Below are 20050 nucleotides of genomic sequence, written 5' to 3' on the forward strand. Positions count from 1 at the left end.
GTTATTATTTACCGAGCGGAATTATGATTTTTAAAATTAATTTACTTATTAATTATTTTATAGAAGATGTATTTATATTTTTTTTATATAGTAATTGTCTCGGAACTTTTTACTTTTAAAATATGCCTTCAATTGATTTGTACAACAATACAATCATTTCAAATATGTGTATCATTGCCAAATTTTTTGTAAATGACAATCAAAGTGAGAATGAAAGACGCTGGTTATACAAGCGTTTTATATCAAATTACTCAATCAAATAGTATATTATTATAATTAACGCTTACAACAATATATGTTTGCTCGATCGTTTTCACAGCGATGATTTAATTCATACTCACTATTCACATACTCTTATTGATGATTTTCATGGACATGCTTCATAAAGTAAATGAAAAATGTTTAAAAGTTGCTAAAAAATTTTTACACAATCTTATTGATTTAATTATTTACATTTCTACTATCATTAACATGAATAATCAATGAATCTCTTTTCCAAGTTTATACCTACATCTAAACTTTATTCACGTATTAATATTATATATTCCTCTCGGCACTTATTCTTAATGTATTTCACACTCTAAATATACCCATTTTTAATTAATTCAATTTTCGCATACTCATTAAATCCATTTTCAAATAATTTTATTTATTATACAATACATTAATTTTAGTATGTAGTAGCGAGATTTTGCATTATTATCAAGTCTATATAACATTTTTATTTTTATTTCTTTAGAAATAAAATACATGGTCGTTTTATTATTTATTATTAATGTGCGTACATAATTAATTAATTCATTGATTAATTACATAATTAAATTCAGGCACTGGTCAAATTTTTAGAATAAAAATTTCTACAAGTTATTTATTATTACTTTTGCATTAATCATAATATTTTTTAAAGTATTTATTACTGAGACTTACAATGATGATGATGATGATGATGATGATGATAATAATAATAATAATAAAACGAATTCACTAAAACCCTTAAAGAAAACAAAAAAAAAAAAAATTATTAATAAAAATAATATCATAAGAATGATTACTATTAATATGCTTGATAATAATTGTGTCAATAATAATAAAGAAAGATTAATTTTTCTCATTTAAAATAATCGAAAAAGTAAGTTTTTTAAGTCATAGTCATGTTTGAAATAAAACTTACTATTAAACAATTAGACTAAATAATATAAATTACTGGATTTATGGATCCAATATTCGAGTAAATCAGTCACAACACGATACGAATGTTTTGCAAATTTTTACTTATGATCCACTCCACAGTCCCTGATATTTGCTATTCCAATTATTTATTCACCTTTTTTCTTTCCATTAAATTCATTGTTTATCTACTATAAACACTATCCATGAATACTATTATTTCTTTTTTTACGTATCTCTTTATCCCTTTTATTTCTTGGTTCAAATTTATTGTTGTTGTTTTTTTGTTTTTTCTTTTTTTACAATTGAAATAGTACAAAAAGACAGTAGACAATTGTAGTATAATAAGGACAACGTCAAAAAGCGACAATACAATAAAATCGAATGTGTATACCAATTAATGAGAATTTTTTCAAACTAGTATTTTATTTTTTACCTAACATCGATCTCAAGTGGATACGCAAAAATAACTTGGCTAATATTTTTCAGTTACTTCATTTATTTATAGTCTACTCAAACTATCGAGTTTTATATAAATCAATTGCACGTAATCGAAAGTAATGTACTTCAAACCGCATTTATAATATGATTTACCTGAATTGATAAAGGTCTTGGTCTGGTCCAAATCACACAAAGTTACTATAGATACTTAGGCACTTGTTGTTTCTAATTATTCAATTTTTTCATTCTCTAATATTCATCGATAGATAATAATTCTGACGTTGATCGTTATCATTATTATTATATTATTAGTATGAAAGGATAAACTAAATTTCTGAAATATTTTTTTCATGTATGTACTTTTTATCATCACCTTACCAATATTACCCTACAAACTTATAATGATTATTATGAATCTTATGTTTCAACTTTATTAATATTTGTAAAGATTTAAAACTATTTTTAAATTATTTAAAACTCTAACTCAAAAGAAAAACAAAATCTTTTGTAGAGTAATAATATCTTAATGATGATGATATTACGTTATAAAGATATTTAAAGTAGTTGCCTCGTATTATGCACATCAACAAATAGAGTTAAATATTATATTTTATATATTTTAAAACGAAACTATTATATTTTACAGAAAATTAAAATATTTAGAGTATATTATTAATACTTATGGTTTGAAAGAGACATTATTTATACTCTATTGTTTATATTATGCATAGTTGATATGACAAACCAAGACAACTACTTTAATATTTCCAATTTTTTTATTACTAAAGTTAACAATTAAATTGCAATACGAATTCAACAAAAAATTTTCGTTGCCAATGTAGTTTCGAGCTATTGCAGTCTTAAAACTTGGCCATTTTTGCTAAGATGGTGGTTGCCTATATAGTGGTTGTTGTTGTTGTTGTTGTTGTTGTTGTTGTGATGGTGGTGATGATGATGATGATGATAATGTTTGTATTTGTGATTGTTCTAAAGACGGCATTTGTTCCCGTAATTGTTCATACATTACTTCTCGTGGACCCTGTGGTCGAGGATTCCAATGTTGATCCATACTTTGTTGTAATTGATAAGTTAGTGGTTGTCCTCTACGTTCTTGAAGTAAAAGCTGATGAGCAGCGCGATCCATCTCCTCTCTTGTCATATCTAATGCTTCTTGCATTTCTCTCGATGTATATCTCACGAAATCTGGATCACAATATTTGCCTAGACCTTGTTCTGCAAGAACCTAAGCAAAAAAAAAGTTGGAGCTCAACATGTAATATCTATGATAGATAGCAACAATTTTTACATATAACGAGATTGACAATAATACATACTCGTCCTACTAGACTCTCAGCACTACCAATGACCTCAAAGTTGGGTTTGCGATCAGCGGGACTACCAGGTAAACTGTGAACCAATCGCTCAGAGCCTCTACCTCCTCCAACTGTTCCATTGCTTTCACCGCCCCAAGAAACTATATGAATAAAAAATCATTTTATTACAACTAAAGTTTAATTAATTAACAATGCTTTTTTTCTGTTTTTATTTATTTTCGTTAGTTCAAAAACTTCACACTACATCTCACTCAAGCTTTGGCACACTACCACAATGGCGTGACAAATATACTAAAAGTTTAAAACATAACTTTGACTATGCGTGTTAGCAAAGCTTGAGTTTTGTTGCATGTTTATACAAAGCTTATTAGCGAGCATGCATTCAAAATATATGATTTATAAAAATTATTATTATGATTTTTGAAAAACTAAAGCACTCTTAAACTATTCCTGATTATAAAATGCCAATTATTTCAATTGATGTAATTTTCTTGATTTGAAGTTTACTATCACCTCTGCCATGAAATGAAGCCCGATGAGTTATACAGGATTCACAAATTCGTAAAGGTCTTGCACTCGTGTTTGTCATAAATCCGGCAACAGCTAAAGCCTGTGTTTGAGCAAGTTTTAATCCATTCATTATACTTTTTGTTTCTCCGGGAGTTCGAGGTTCTTTAAATGACCTCGAACTGTAGGTAAATTTTTTTTTAGTTGATGGACATCTTAAACTTGAAGCTTTTTTTAATACATCTATGTGTTTATTTTTTTCCGAACATGATTTTCGTTCCGGTTTCGTAGATCCACTTGCAGTATCATCATCTAGAGAAGTGTCGTCCACTGTATTCGTAAGCGAAACAGACAGATATTTATGACAAAGTCATCTCGATTTTGTATAAATAAATATATAAATCACTTTTTTCATATCTTTACTTTTCTACTGTAATCTACATTTTTTGGTCAATAATTTATCCGAAAAAAATTGAAAAAAAAACTATATAAAATTCATTTAAAATATTAATTTCAGAAAACCGTGTATTTTGTCACATAGAATTACTTAATAAATTTAAAAATAAAAAAAAATTAATTTTCGATGTGTTTTTTCACGCGTTTTAGTTAAATATACACATTTAATTCGTTTTGGATATTTTTTTTTTTGATGAATAAATAACGCGTACCGTGTTGTTGTTGATGTTGTTGTTGATTCCAATCAACAATGTCTACACAACATCCTCGAGATGCATAAGCATAGTAACGTGCCCTACCAACTCCTCCGTCATTAGAAGAAGATCCAACACTTGGACTTGGTGTTGGACTTGGCGAAATTGTTGGACTTGTCGTTGTAGTAGTACTGGAATCACCCTTTGTAACACCTGAAGAAACGGCAAAGGTGATAGCAGCAGTTCCTTTTGATGCCAAATTCCTTCTCGGTGGCGGTGTTGGAGGTGTTAGCTGTTGCTCAATTCCATCCTCAAGACTGCAGTAGCGGAAAACAATCAAACGCACACGGGAGCAAAAACACTTTAGTTAAATGATTAAAATACTTAACCGTTGAAATGATTTTATTATTATTATTATTATTATTATTATTGTTTTTCACAGACAATAAAAGATGCTTAACAGGTTTAATGTAATAAATTTAATTAGAAAAGAAAATTAAAGTATTCAAACTTTGTATTTAACATGCGAGAAAAATCAATTTAAACATCTTTAAGAAAAATACAAGCTCAAAGCTACAATTTGGCTCATGCATGTTTAAACAGACATTCACAACTTTGTGATGTAAAGCTTTTTTTCAATATCCTTACCATATTCATTATTTGGATGGAGATAATTACCGCTGGTTGGACCACTGAAATAATGACAGTAAAAAAAAAGCATGGAAGATAAATAAATAAATATAAGATAAATCTACTTATCTACATTAACTGAACGCGATTAAAAAAGATTAATAAGGTTTTCAACTATTAATTAATTATAATGAAATGCAGTCGACATGCACACTAGTGACTAAATTAACCTAATGGTTGTTTACATTTTACTTATAACAAATACATAAATAGATAATTTATAATAACAATTACAGTGTAGAGTATCGAATGAAAAAAAATTAACAGATGATCGTTGTGATTAATGATTTTTTGTACTCACTCTAAAACTTTATATGGATTTTGAAAGTTTCCTGGTTGCATTCCAGAATTAGCAAATATTGCCAATGGTCTCATTGGGATATTTTCTTCAAAACTTGCTAATCGGGATTCTTGACCTATTTGATTGGCAATAGAGTCACCCACACCACTTGAAATATTTTTTAAATTAAACATTTCAATATATTATAAATAAAAAACGATTTTTCATTATATACAATTTTACTTACCCTGTAATATTTGGCACTACTTGATGAGACCGTGCGGTAATTTGATTATTACCATCAGCAATTCCACCAGTTCTATGTAGTGCTGATGCGTAAGGTAGAAAATCAATTGAGTTCGATGGTGATATTTTAGGGACATTATTGCTATTTGTTTTTAATGATTTAGCTCGATGAAAATTATGGTGACCTCGTCGCATACTAGACCAAACACTGCCAAATAATGAATGATTTCTCTGAAAAATTCAATAAAAAAAAAAAATTAATAAATTTAACAAAATTTATTTTTATTGTTTAATACAATTATTGTACCCTGTGCGTTGGTTCTGGATTATCATCCAATAATTCTTCTAAATTTCCCGAAATTGCTCTTTTTAATTCAGGTCCAGCTTCATGTAATGTTCTTAAACCAGCTTGAAGTGTCACCGTATTATGACACTCTTTATCTCCTTCTTTCATTTCCTGTTCTTTTCGCTTTTTAAAACGACGGAAATAATCTTGAATTAAAAATGTTGCATAAAACTTGCCAACTGTCACTTCATCATCAACTGTAAGGAAAAATAATTTATTTCTAAATAAGAATTTTTTAACAAAAATTTCGAAAACTATAAATTTAAAGTTTAAATATTTTTACCTCCTGGTGGTGGAACAACTTGATCTAATAATTTCGGACTTGTTCTTTTCCATATTTTCTTTATTACAGCACGAAGAGAAGCATTTGCCTCATCTATATTACCTTCTGTTTTAATACGCAATGAAGTTCTTACTACTGCGAATAATGTCGCATTAAACAGTACAGTACCATCACTGTTAAGAGGCATATTCATGGAAACCAATCTCTAAAATTTTTAATTTTTTTTTTTCTAAAGAAATCAATAAATAAACATATTTTTTAGGTAATTAATTCAATCACATTTTATTACCTTACAAGCTACTCGATGAGGACATAATTTTCCAAATCCTAATGGCGGAGATATTTTTCTTAATAATGTGACCACATCTAAATGTTTTATGCGACCTTTTGCATCAGGATCATATTCAGACCAGAGGCGAATAAATTCATCAAGATGATGAGGTCCTAAGATCGACCAGTCACGTGTAAGATAATCAAAATTATCCATAATTACAGCGACGAAAAGATTAATAATCTGGATTAAATGAAAATTTTAAATAATTAGTAATATTATTCTACATACATACAATCAATTGTGTTATTAAACTTACTAAAAATGAGCAAAGAACGTAAAAAGATATAAAATAGGGAAAAGCAATGTCATTTCCGCAGCCATTTAAACTATCTTTATCATCACTTTTCGGATCACATTTAACTTCACCCGGACGGTTAGAACAATCAAGCATGATATTTTGCCATGATTCTCCTATATGAAAATAATAATATAAATTAAAATATGTAAATAATTATTGGTATAATAAATTTATATAAATCAAACGTACCAGTTGCTGATCTAAATAAAATTAAAACTGCTTGAGGAAAAGTTTGAAAGTTATTGTTCCGATTAATTTCAGTATCATTATCAAGAGCAATTTTTCCAAAGACTTGCATGCCTATCACGGCATAGATAAAAAATAACATCACGATTAGGAGAGCAACATAAGGTAAGGCTTGAAAGGACTTGATAAATGTCCACAGTAACGTCCTAATTCCTTCTCCTCTGCTTAAAAGCTTGACTAATCGCATCACACGGAAAAGTCTGAAGAAATTGATGGATATAATATTGGAGCCCGGCTGAAATTATTAAAAAAATTATCTTTATTTATCCTTTAATTATTGTTAGTTAGTTTTAATTGTGATTTAATACTCTTTTAATTGAGCACGTCATTTTTATCAAAGGATATGTTAGAAGTTTTTAATTTTTGGACTTAAACGAGAGGTAACTATGTTGCAATTAGAACCTGTTAAACTATCTAATCAAAGTTAAAATTATAATTATTCAGGTTTGATGAAGAGCACTCAACATTTGTATTATATATATATGGATTCAGGCAAAAAAGTCCAATAAAAAATGTTTTTTATGTTTTGTCATTTTCGATTCTTCACTGTCCAATTATTTCGCCAATTATTCGCCAACTTTTCGTGGGACTTTTCAGCAAGAACCCCGGTTGTAGTATTGGTACAGGTGGTAAAAAACTCATAAGGGATGACTATGGTGCATTCCTGTATAAATAACACTTACATACGTCTTATAACAAAAAAATAGAGAGACAGAGGTATTTGACATTGAATAAACATTGAGGTGGTAGTAAATAAAGTACAATTATTTATAAAAATATTTCGTGCATGGACTTATTTTAAAAATTGTTACACACTTACACATACACTCACACACAAGCGTACATCCGCACATACATACACTTTTTACGTTGGGGAGGGGAGTACCTCCCGCCTTGATATGCAGTCGTGCCTAGAAATAAAATATATTGAATACCACATAGTGAACTTAAAAAAACAAAAAAGTAAAAACGGTATGGGTACCTACTAAAAATAACTAAAAATAACTTGACTAAACATCAACCTATAATAAATCTTGTTTTTTTAAAAAAATACATAAAATATCATTATTAGTACTTGAACATTCAAATTACTAGATAATTATAGTCTTTTTCGAAAAAACTTACATTCACTTCGGAGTAAACTATGTCAATGAAGCTTCCTAAGACGATGATAAAGTCAAAGACATTCCAGGCATCTCCAAAATAATTCTAATTGAAAAGCAGAAAAAAACTTTTTAAATACTTTGAAAAAAATTAAAAAGTATTTGAAATTTTTTATTTACCTTGAATCGAAACGCCGCAAGTTTAAAAACAAATTCAAGTGCAAAGACGGCAGTAAATATCATATTAAGTACATCAAGAGCATGAGTATAAGGATCTGGCTGGTTGTAAAATTTCATTGCTAGCGTGATGGTATTTATTATAATTAAAGTAAAAATTGTATATTCAAACGGTTGAGATGTAACAAACCACCACACTTTGTATTGTATACGATGTTTAGGAATATAACGCCTAACTGGTTTTGCTTTTAAAGCAAATTCTATACAATTACGCTAAAAAATAATCATTTTCTTTATATTCTCTCATTATTTTAAAAAGATAAATTATTTACATATAATTATTTAATGATACCTGATTTTTATCCAATTCGCAATTTTTGTACTCTTGTTCACCTTCATTTTGAAAAGTGACAATAACAAAACCTACAAAGATGTTTACCATAAAGAATGCTATTATAATAATATAAATAATGTAATAAGCCGCCACGATTGGTCGAAAATTATGAATTGGTCCGTGATTTTCTCGATTTGAATCAATAGAGACGTATAAAAGTCTAAAATTATAATTAATTCATTAAGAATCAATTAATGACATATAATTTATTTTAAATTATTTTATTATTTTACCCTGGCCAGCCTTCAAATGTTGATACAGTAAATAAAGTTAGCATAGCTTTAGCCACATCATCAAAATGGAATCGATTTTTTCTCCATACCCTTTCTTTTACTACTGGTCTCGTAATATGTCCTTCTTCGAATACCAAAAATGTTCCTCTGTAAAGTATTCAATAACGTGTTTATTAATAATATTTCAAATACAAAGAATATAAAAGAATAAAATTAAAATAATTTATACTTACTGGCATTCAGCTTCAGTAATTTTAGATTCATCATTACACATGAAAAATTTACCCTAAATCAGATAGAATCGATTAGACATGGCTTTATCATCGATTACAGTGATCAAGTAATGAAGATAGTGTATAAAATTTATTTCTATAAAGCATTGATATCAAATATATACTAATATTGCTTGCATGTTAATAAATTAATTGAAAATAAACGCGTGCAAACGAAATTCATCGCATTGACAAAAGCATTTTATATATATTTTTATATGTATTTTTTATTATCTAATCAAAAGTACTGTCTAAATTAAAAACTATAAATTTTCGTAACGTGTAGTTATGACATAATAAATAGCATAATTGTGTCTATTTTGAAATTATCGAAATGAACTACTGACCAAAAAATGCAGAGAATCAGGCATTTTCTTTCAACTATTTTACATTTATATTATCAATAATTAATATAAAATAATTGGTCATTTAAATCTTCAATTTATGTATCGATATAAAAAGATGTCGCGATTAATTGAAACTTGCCCCCCTTCTTTTGACGACTATCCACCACATTATTCTGATGGTCTTGGATTTGCATGCATATCTGCGGACATTAAAGGGCATTACGTTAAATTTTTATTTAACATGCAAAAATAAAAAATCAAATACCAACTTATCAATACTTGCTGTAAAAAAGACAAGTGTCGAATATTGGTGTACTATTAAATCATGCGTGTTACGTGTCTGCTAAAAAAATAAATAAATAAATAAATAAATTATACCAAAGCATGGATGCTCTTTTAGGATATTTTTTACCTTAAATAGCTGTACTCCAATAACAGCAAACATGAACTGTAGGAGATAGGTGACCAACATAATGTTGCCAATTGTTTTAATGGCGACAATCACACATTTCACTACGTACTTAATTGATGTAATTAATTTGTTTAATAAAAAACGAAATTTTTCATTTCATTGGTCGTTTATTATATTTTTATTGAGTTGAGGTCAGGTGTGAGCAGGGCGCGAGCACAGCAGGATTCAGATCAACGCAGGAGACGGTACGAGAGGCAGAGTGAAACAAAAAAATTTGAGCATTAATTGGAGGATTTCTTTATTGTAAATCAGCGAGTTAGTTGGGTATAGGGTTGTCAACAAGAGCTTTGCTAAGGTCAGGGCATTTCAAACTAAAATTTAACTGGAAAATTATTTTACTGGAGAAAAGGAGCAAATTCCCATTTCATTATTTACTATTACACTAAAAAAAATTTCAATAATGTTTAATCATCGAAGAAAGTCATTCTTGCTGCCATAATAGTAAATTTTTATATTTTATCATTAAATTTATCTAAAATATTTCATAATAGTCCTCGTCCGACTTACATTTGTGTTTTTTCTCGGCAATGCACCTGTCGGCTACTATTAAATGAATAAGCAGCCATGAAAAGAATGATTTTGATAACGCTTCCAAATAAAGAATTAAATAAGTCCATAATTGCGTAAGAATTTCGTTTAGCAACGCAGTAATATACACTGAAAAAATATTCTACAATAGTTTTATTTTTTTTTCTTTTTCGTTTCTGCAAAATAAAAATTTATAGATATTATTATTATTATTATTATTATTATTATTATTATTATTATTATTATTATTATTATTATTATAATGCATTCTATGATAATCAAAACTGTTGTAGAATTTTTTTTCATGTATATGTAGAGAAAACTTTAAATATAAGTGATTTTAATGTTAATAATGTTGCGACACACCACTGCAATTAATTAGTTGACAAATTCATGCACTTGGAAAATAAATTTATTTTTTATTTATTTCAAGTGTACCAAGTTAGATGAAAAATAAAAATGAACATTAAAATTTAAACATAGAATTAAGAATAAATAATAGGACAAAATAATTATTGACATTCAATTAATTCATTTCTAATTAATCGTAGATATGTAAAAAATATTTATTCGGGAAACCGAAAGGTGCATTGATCAGAAAGAACATCATGGATTTATTACACAACCTTACACATTGCCTTTTTGCATTAATCATAAAAACTAGAGATAATTAAAATTTTCAATATAATGAAAATACTTGATAATTATACATGTTAAAAAAACACCAAATATGTTAAACGTGAGAAAATCATTATTTATATTACCATAAAATTTAAATTGTTTTCGCGATCAAACAAAATTAAATTGGATTTTAAAATCAATTAATAATTTTAGAGAAAGATAAATAATTATAATAATACAAACGAAATAAATTACTAGTAGGTATAAAACTGTAATTTGGAGTCACCACAAATATTTATGGGAAGAAAACCACTCTAAATAAAATGAAATTCTTTAGATGTGTGATCCGTTTATTGGTTACTGAATCTGGCACGTGGCAGCCTACCTTAAAAAGTTGTACGCCAATTACGGCAAAGACGAACTGCAGAAGGCTGGTGACGAGGACAATGTTTCCGATAGTCTTTACAGCTACGATGACGCACTGAACTACGTGCTGGGTGTTAACATTAATCAAATATAATCATATATTTGTCATTTTTCTCAACTACTTGAAATTTTTTTCTTATTTCACCGAGAAACTCTTTCTTTCATCTTCTTCTTTTTTTTTTCTTCCTACCTCGCTTTATTACCCAACTAACCCGGCTGAATATATCAATCAATTTACTTATAGATTCTGTTTTTATATAATTTATCATAGAACTAATGGGTAGTTGGAGGATAGTAGGGTAGTTACCTAATCAATTAGCTTTAATTCTGTACTAATCAATTTATACTGTTCAATTAATTACTATTTTTTTATGGGAAAAAACTAACTTTTTAATTTGTTGAGAAAAGTAAGTTTCAATTAAAATGTCTATGAATAATAATAAAATAAATAAATGAATAAATTTTTAAAAAATTAACAAATCAACGATACTAACGTTATGCGGACATTTATAATTAAAAATAATCAAAAATTTATATACCTTAAGTCCTTTTGCTCGATTAATGGCTCGAAGAGGTCTTAAAACACGAAGAACTCGAAGAATTTTAATAAATGAAATTGCCCCAGATCTAAAATTAAATAAAATTGTAAATTAAAATATAATTTAATTATTAAAATTTTATAAATAATAATTTATTTCACTACCTCCAAGCCATCGAGATAAGTGACACACAGACAACAAGAAGGTCAAGAAGATTGAATGCTGAACGGCAAAAAGCTCCGTCATGCATTACAAATCCATATGAGATCATTTTTAAACAAATTTCAATCGTAAATACTGATGTAAAAAAATAGTCAAAATAATTTAATATCTAAAAATTAAAGAAATATTATTAAAAATTTCATTCAATAAATTTTATTTTGGGTTTACATGGTCTTACTTGATTAAGATCAGATTGTGCATTTAGAGGATCTTCTGCTGCAAGCATACCGGAAGAAATTAGGATACACATCAATATAATATTGCCAAACCAACTATGATTGCATAACCAGTGACAAAAAATCCTAAATCTACTCTTGTTAGACCATAAGAAAAATGAAGAGCCTTCTGGAATTGGTTGTTTGGCTGTTGCCATATTATATTCAGACATTCTTCGTGGTCGAGCCGATACTTCTTCCGTTCCCATATCACCTGATATTCATGATATATTATTGACTGAAAAATTTTAATATTAATTCTTCGTAATAAATTTAATTTACCATCTATTTCTGTATGATCATCTTCATCTTCTTCATCACCATGCTCAAAATTTTCATCATCAGACTCAATATTAATACGAACTTTAGCATGACGACGGTCGTCATCATCATCACCATCTTTCGATCTAAATTTTTTGACAAAATATATATATATATTCGCAATACAATACACAATAATAAAAGTAAATTAATTTTACAGTTAAAAAAATTACAAATACCCTCCAGTATCTAAAGCTGCCTCATAATCATCCATTGTTTCATTATTAGGATCTTGATCGAGATCAGTACCGCCACCTTCCTCTTCTTCTTCTTCGTCTTCACCCCCTGTAATATCACCTCTGTCATCTTCACACTCACCACTTAATTCATCTCTTACTAATGATCCACTTCGGGATTTATTTTTTTCAGCTTCTTCTTCGGCTTCCTTTTCAATGGCAGTCAGTGATTCTGCATCGGCAAGATTATCTACAGCAATAGCCAAGAAGACATTAAGAAGAATGTCTGAATTTTGACGGAATGTTAAGAAAAATATAATAATACTTTTATGAATTGATTTTTACAGAAAAAAAAAATATCTGTAAAGAAGAATATTTTTTATATTTCATATCAAAAAGGATACAGTTTCCGCAAATAAAAAGAATGATAAAGTAAATGCAAGCGAGAATGCCATGGGTAGAAACTCCACCATATGCCCGAATGCCTATATACATTACAGCATTCCAATCTTCGCCTGTTAATATTTGAAAGACTGTAAGTAAACTCTGCCAGAAACTATCAAAGTTACTACGTGGTTTATCTTGCAGGTCATCAAAGTTGAATTTACCACCAAAAACCTGTCAATTTAAATCAAAAGATAAAAATAAAATTGAAGGACATTTTTCCACATCAAACGAATTTGATTATTGATAAAAGAGATATATACCTGCATGCCTAATAGAGCAAAAATGACGATGAAGAGAAAGAGTAAAAGTAATAAGGAAGCGATTGATTGTATCGAATTCAAGAGGGAAGCTACAAGATTCGAGAGCGATCTCCAGTATCTAAATTCAATTTAACATTTATTATGTATTAATTTTATAAGAATAAATGATTGAAAGTTAACTAAATAATTATTATTTTTTAGCTTACTTTGTGACTTTGAAAACTCTTAAAAGTCGTACACATCGAAGTACAGAAACTCCTAAAGGTGGCATTACTTCTGTGCGTGTTAAAATCATTTCACTAATTGAACCTATGACGACGAAACAATCAAATCGATTGAATAATGATACAAAATATCCCTGAAATTAATCAAAAAAAAGTAAATTTTTAACTTGAACGATGATGAAATGTAATTTACAAATGTAGCTACATAGGATATTTATTATTATTATTATTATTATTATTATTATTACCTGGAATCCTAAACTGTACATTTTTAACATCATCTCCATACTGAAGAGGGCAATAAAAAACATATTTGTGACCTCTTGAAATCGATCAAGCCAGTCTGGTTGTTTGTAATGTTCAGTCGCTAATATCAAAGTGTTTAAAAATACCAAAACTATGATTAACCAATAAAAAATTTGAGACTTTACAGCTTGTCTGCAAGCTCTTCTCATTCGTCGGTTAACTCTAAATAAATATTAAATAATTTTATTTCTATAATTCCTTATTATCATTTTTATTATTTAACAAATTATTTATTTTATTAAATTACATACCTATCAAAATTTCGTTTTTTTCTCTTCCACATTGATTCTTGTTGCATACCCTCTTCATCACCTTCAAGCCTGTCAGTACTTTCCATTTCATTTTGTTGCTTTTCTGTAAATTTATAAAAACCTATTCATAAAAACCGTTCGATTTAATACATATTTATAAGTTTATTTCTATTACGTTTTCCATCCTGTATTTGTAGTCTTTCATCTGCTTCTGGTTCAATCACTTCTGCTTGAGTTATCCAATCTAAATATCCACGTAAATCGTCTTCAATTTGCTGTTTTTCTCTAAGCTTATGAAAATCACCACGAGCTTTGGCTTTTTCTCTCTCTTTTGAGAATTCCCTTAAAGGAAAAAAAAAAAAAAATTGTTTTAAATAATTATAAAGAGATTTTTTGTAGTTAAAATACATACCCAGACAAGACTCCGAGAATTAAATTCATTACAAAGAAAGCTCCGAGAATAACCATCGAGATAAAGTAAAGCCATTGCCATGTACTGCCCATAGCATCTTCTATCTACAGAAATGAATTATTCCACTTTATGTTTCATTAAATATTTCTATTTTTTTGTTTTTTTTTTTTTTCATATATTTATTTGTTAATTAATTGATTAAATAATATTTAATTTTATCGAATCAGTATAATCATTTATTTACTTACATCATACAAAACGTCAGTCCACCCTTCAAGAGTTATACATTGGAAGACAGTCAACATAGCCAAACCAAAATTATCAAAATTTGTAATTCCATGATTCGGACCTTCCCAATATTGGCGACTACAGTAATATTCATCACCAAGTGAACTACATTGAAATCCACTGTCACCACAAGGATGTGGATCATCCATTATTTTATCTAAAAAAATTTTTTTTTAATTAAAATAATAATTTATTTTGAATAAATTTTTATAACAAACCTGTTAGATTATTTCTACAAGTTTTATGCATTTTTCCAGAAAAAAGTTCAAGTCCTATGATTGCATAAATGATAATTACAAAAATGACTAGTAATGCAATGTGAAGCAATGGCACCATGGCTTTTAGGATGGAATTAAGTACAACTTGAAGACTTGGAACACCAGAAACCAGCCGAAGTGGTCGTAAAACTCGAAAAGCTCTCAATGCCTTAACATCAAAACCTTCTTTCATAAGAAATGTTAATATTGTGCTAATCATTCTGTAATTGAAATTAATTAAAAATTTATTTCATTTCATTTCAATTTTTTTAATAAATACTAGAACATCAAAATATTATTATATACTTACCCAATTACAACTATAGTAAAATCCAACATATTCCAACCGTTACGTAGGTATGCACCAGGATGCAATGCGAAACCATAAGCAATGATTTTCATAACACACTCAACCGTAAAAATGACAAGAAATACGTATTCAATTTTTTCTAAATACATATTGGTTTGATTAGAATCACCACATGGATAAGGTGTATAAACTGCTAAAGCAACACAATTAGCAAAGATCGTCAAAAGAATGAGCCACTCAAAGGGTCTAATTAAATCTAATAAGAATTATATATATATATATATATATATATATGTGTGTGTGTGTGTGTGTGTGTGTGGTGTGGGTGATTATGAAAATATTATATTATTATATAAAATATTATTGAAAAAGGATACTTCCATTCTACAACATCAATACACATTTTTCTAACTGGGTTCTTGAGGGGCAAACAAAATAATGCCCGTACAGGTCGATCAGGTGGTGGTTTACCACCTCTTCTAGCAGGTCTTTTCGGAGCTGTGGTAGTGGTGCCTCCTCCTCCACCACCACCTCCAACTCCTCCTGCTACCTGGGTTTTAGAGGACCCAAGACCATCTTGCGGCGCGGTAATACTCGCCGTTTGAACACCCAGCTGTGGTGTAGAACCAAGCGAGGTGGCGCGGGCCCCGTTATCAATTCCGGGACCCGACGTAGACACGACGCCATCACCTGTGCTCATCGGTCACTCGTGTCAACCTCACCTCGTGTCCTCCTACCACTACTTCTACTGCTAAGTACAAGGTTTCCCTCGTACTATCTCCTCCGTCTTCCTTTTTTCCACGTTTCTATACAACTTGACCTAACAGACTGTTGCGATCGGCGTGGGATCACATAAACACCCCTTTCGTTGCTTCTTGGCATGCTACGGCGAGATTTTCACCACAAACGGTTTTTCAGCACTACAATTGAATAAAACAAATTTTTTATCGTTAATTTTTGCAAAAAATTTATATAATATTTTATTAGACATATATATATGTATATGAATATATTAGAATAAAAAAACTCTACTGTTGTATTATGACAACTATTAATTATTGTTGTCCATTGTCTAAAATGTACCAAAAAAGAGTTTTTAATAGTACATAACTCATGTCTATAAAAGGAGAACCGAAAAAGAAATTTTTCTCATCAACGAAGCCTTACTATATAGTGGATAATGATGGTGATGGAAAAAAAGATACAAACTAAAATTTTCAAATTGCGTTTGCTATATTTAGTAAGTTTAAAATACTGCCAACGCCTCACACGAAGCCCGGGAGCTTTCTTTCTTGTCATCTCAACTACTATACCCGAGATATATTATATATCGGTTGTGCGTTACTTTTTCCCAACCTGTTGCACCATCTCAATAATGATTAAAGGTACAAATATAAAGTTAGACAGTACGTATATTTTTTACTTAACTTGATAAAAAATTTCTCAACTTTACTCTTAAACTTTCTACGTTTACTAACTACAAAAGCTTGAATTGACACATGTTGGAATTAATCCAATTACGTTTCAACAAATAAGAGATTCGAAAAGTTTAATACATACATTTCTTTTTTACACCATGTATATATTTTTTAATTGATATATACAAGAATATAATTTTTATATATATGATGTTTAACGATTTACCAACACTATTGTATGTAAAAAGTTCAATTATATTCGGTTCGTCGATCGCGCCCACAGGTGAATACACCCGACGTCCTCATTCCCTTCTATATCTTTTCCCCCGTCTATCATGCGCAATTTTTTATCCTCCTCATCCCTTCGATATTTATTAAAAGAATAAAACCGGGGGGGGTTGCACGATTTAACCTTACCCGAGTTTATTTTACTAAAACCAAAGTGTGTCATATAAATTTCTTTTTACTAGATTGTTTTTTAATTTTTAATTTTACTTGACTTTTCGTTGTTTTTTATTTTTTTTCTTTTTTCATTTCTATTCAGTTTTATCATTATAAATGTTTATGCATCGAGAGAGTTGAACAAGGGATCAGTTTGACTAAAAATTATAGCTATAGCTTAGATTTATTTTTATACATCTTCACTTGCTCAGGTCGTAGCATGTTTTAACGACGAGGGAAAAAGAGAGAGAGAGAAGGAGTAGTGACCTACTACCTCACGCGATATTTAGGAATTTAAGACATTAAAGTTAAGAATTACATTTTGTTTATTTAAAAGAATTTCTTTCAGTAACTTGGATAAATATTTTTCAAGAATTAAATAATTGATAAAATTTATAGTATTATTGAAATAAAATAGATTTAAATTATTAAATGGATAAAAGAAATAATCAAGTTTAATCAAGTTATGAAAGATTGTATTATTAGAATAAATGAATATGTAAAAGAAAAACAATGGTTTGTTGTTGATTATTTTCGATAAAATCTTTAGGAAAATTATCTATATTTATTGGTATATCTATATATATATATATATATAGTCGTTTCCATGGTGTTCAGTTAATATATCTGAATAGAAATAAAATTAGAACAAATTGAAGATAGAATACAGATAAAATATTCAATTGATGTAAAGAAAAAAATAATTGAATCATTTCATTTATTCAACTTTGGTATAAATAATTTTGTAGAGTACTTTCGATATACAAATTAATGAATAATTAAGCGGAATGAAAAAAAGTTTATTAATTTAAAGATAAATTAAATTTAATGTTAAATTTTGATATAATAACAGCAAGTTGAAAAAAAATAAAAATTTTTAATGAATTGTATAAAAAAATTATCCCGAAAAATATAAAAAAAAATTTAATAATGATAAACTCACTGCATCCTTTTTCTCGAAGCAAGGAGGACTTGGAGTAAATATCCTCGAGTATCAGGTAAACTGGTGTAATCCACGCGTCATATTTACACTGGTGTCCTAGATGAATGTTGCATCTACTTACACATACACATACACATTCACTTAACTACACCCGCAGATAACTCTCGTTCTTGAGGGCGTCCGCGTGTCCGTCACCAAGCTTCTCGAGAGGATGATATCTCACGTAACTTTTTCTCCCAGTACAGCTGCTGCGAACGAGACGAGAATTATATGAAGCGTCAATATGCGTTGCACGTGGATTATTGTGTATGAAGGGAGGGCGGGGCTAATGGAAGAAAGAATAAAAAATTTATGATAAAGTCAGCAATGATATATGCTTAGTATGAATCCTATTATTCTCTTGTTTGTATTGAATGTCAATGGAAAAAATATCGTCAACAAAACTTTTTAAATAGATAAAAATTTTTAAAATATTTTTTATCGACTTTTGTTAATACATATATTATATGTATATCATCTTTTCAAGATAATTAAGTAAAAAATACACATATGAAGATGCAAAAGCACCAACTATGACGACAACAACGTTGATTCACTTGTTCAATTAAAAATAGAACATCCGGCGATTTAGTCGATTACCTTCTCTCCACCAATAACCAATGTGTAGTAATTGTCCATTGGTTACAATCTTTTTTTGAAGATATTGAACAATAGAGTAGGAATAAGACTTGAGATAATTTTATCTTTCACTAGAAATCTATTTTCACATTAACTTGTCGTAACTACATTGTAACAAGACATGAAAATAAAATTAAAAAATTGGATAGTAATAAATGAAAAACATTGAAAACCAGTCAACTGAAAATGAAAAATAAAATAATTATGGCACGCGTTTAGTTCGTTGGCCCTTTAACCCTTTGTAGATTTAAGCTCCCTTTCTCCCTACACTTGCTTGTCATTGACATATATTTCCTTTTATGTATCTATATTCACCCCAACTAAATATTACAATATTTTAAAGATCACTAAAAAATTCACTGCTCCAAAAAATACAATGAAAAATTAATTGATTTAATCATAATAATTTCAACAATTCGACTTTTTTTTATATTGTTATTCATCAGTTGAAATTTCAACGTTTTTTTTATTTAGTTTATTTACGTTTGAATGGCGGTGATCTTTGTATGGTATGGTTAATAAATATTAATATATTGAATTTTACATAATATTTAAAAACATTTACATTTTTTTTTTACTTTATAATTTATACTATGCCGAATTTATTATTGCATATTATATTAATTTACTCAATTAATACACTATTTTTAATATTAACTCTCGCGTAACTACACAATTTTATACGTACATACAGGTCACTAATATGTTGGTACTTTTAGTAGACGTATATACTAGACGAACTAAGCGACGCCTGGCGTCCTAATACGCTTATCGACGTCGTTGTCGTTGACGAACGACGACTCTTTACGTTCATATCCCTGAGCTTTTTTTGGGGTTATAGGGGGAAAAAAAATGAATAAAGAGAAAAAGGGGATTTAAGCACAAATATAATTTTTAGAAAATTATTGTCACTAAGTATCATTGAATGACAATTTTACAATTATATC

At 28.7% G+C, this 20050-nt stretch overlaps 1 protein-coding gene across 18 annotated transcripts; it reads right to left on the bottom strand.

Moving 5' to 3' along the window:
• Positions 1-1010: 1010 nt before the first annotated feature.
• On the bottom strand, positions 1011-19914 carry Ca-alpha1D (Ca[2+]-channel protein alpha[[1]] subunit D). 18 transcript variants are annotated; one of them, XM_035079159.1, is made up of 37 exons: positions 19669-19914; positions 18426-18673; positions 16001-16543; positions 15624-15869; positions 15275-15534; positions 15017-15213; positions 14769-14872; positions 14532-14698; positions 14357-14459; positions 14048-14267; positions 13782-13933; positions 13576-13693; positions 13273-13486; positions 12872-13154; positions 12654-12778; positions 12335-12585; positions 12099-12265; positions 11935-12022; positions 11355-11462; positions 9761-9868; positions 8963-9015; positions 8730-8876; positions 8455-8656; positions 8106-8375; positions 7948-8031; positions 7683-7733; positions 6766-7057; positions 6535-6689; positions 6234-6458; positions 5945-6149; positions 5623-5858; positions 5317-5546; positions 5091-5237; positions 4118-4416; positions 3456-3779; positions 2943-3082; positions 1011-2851 (listed from the first exon to the last, which is right to left on the bottom strand). In XM_035079159.1, the coding sequence occupies exons 3-37, from the start codon at positions 16321-16323 to the stop codon at positions 2489-2491; spliced, it is 6657 nt and encodes a 2218-aa protein (XP_034935050.1). In that variant the 5' UTR covers positions 16324-16543; positions 18426-18673; positions 19669-19914; the 3' UTR covers positions 1011-2488. The 18 variants fall into 18 exon arrangements, 17 of the variants coding, with proteins under 17 accessions (XP_034935050.1, XP_034935054.1, XP_034935056.1 ...); XM_035079163.1 differs by having other exon boundaries at positions 19792-19850; XM_035079165.1 differs by having other exon boundaries at positions 18426-18670; positions 19792-19846.
• Between the last annotated feature and the right edge of the window lie 136 nt (positions 19915-20050).

This window comes from Chelonus insularis, unplaced genomic scaffold (genome assembly GCF_013357705.1).
Source record: "Chelonus insularis isolate UGA/USDA-ARS -01 unplaced genomic scaffold, ASM1335770v1 contig_239_pilon, whole genome shotgun sequence".
Taxonomy (NCBI): Eukaryota; Metazoa; Arthropoda; class Insecta; order Hymenoptera; family Braconidae; genus Chelonus; species Chelonus insularis.

Bases quoted from the DNA above. Each gene is read 5' to 3' on its own strand.
- Ca-alpha1D (XM_035079159.1), bottom strand. From the start codon at position 16,323: ATGAGCACAGGTGATGGCGTCGTGTCTACGTCGGGTCCCGGAATTGAT. The intron at 6,690-6,765 runs GTACGTTTGATT...ATTTTCATATAG, and splicing joins TTTATTTAGATCAGCAACTG to GAGAATCATGGCAAAATATC. The intron at 3,083-3,455 runs GTGATAGTAAAC...TTATTCATATAG, and splicing joins GGCTTCATTTCATGGCAGAG to TTTCTTGGGGCGGTGAAAGC.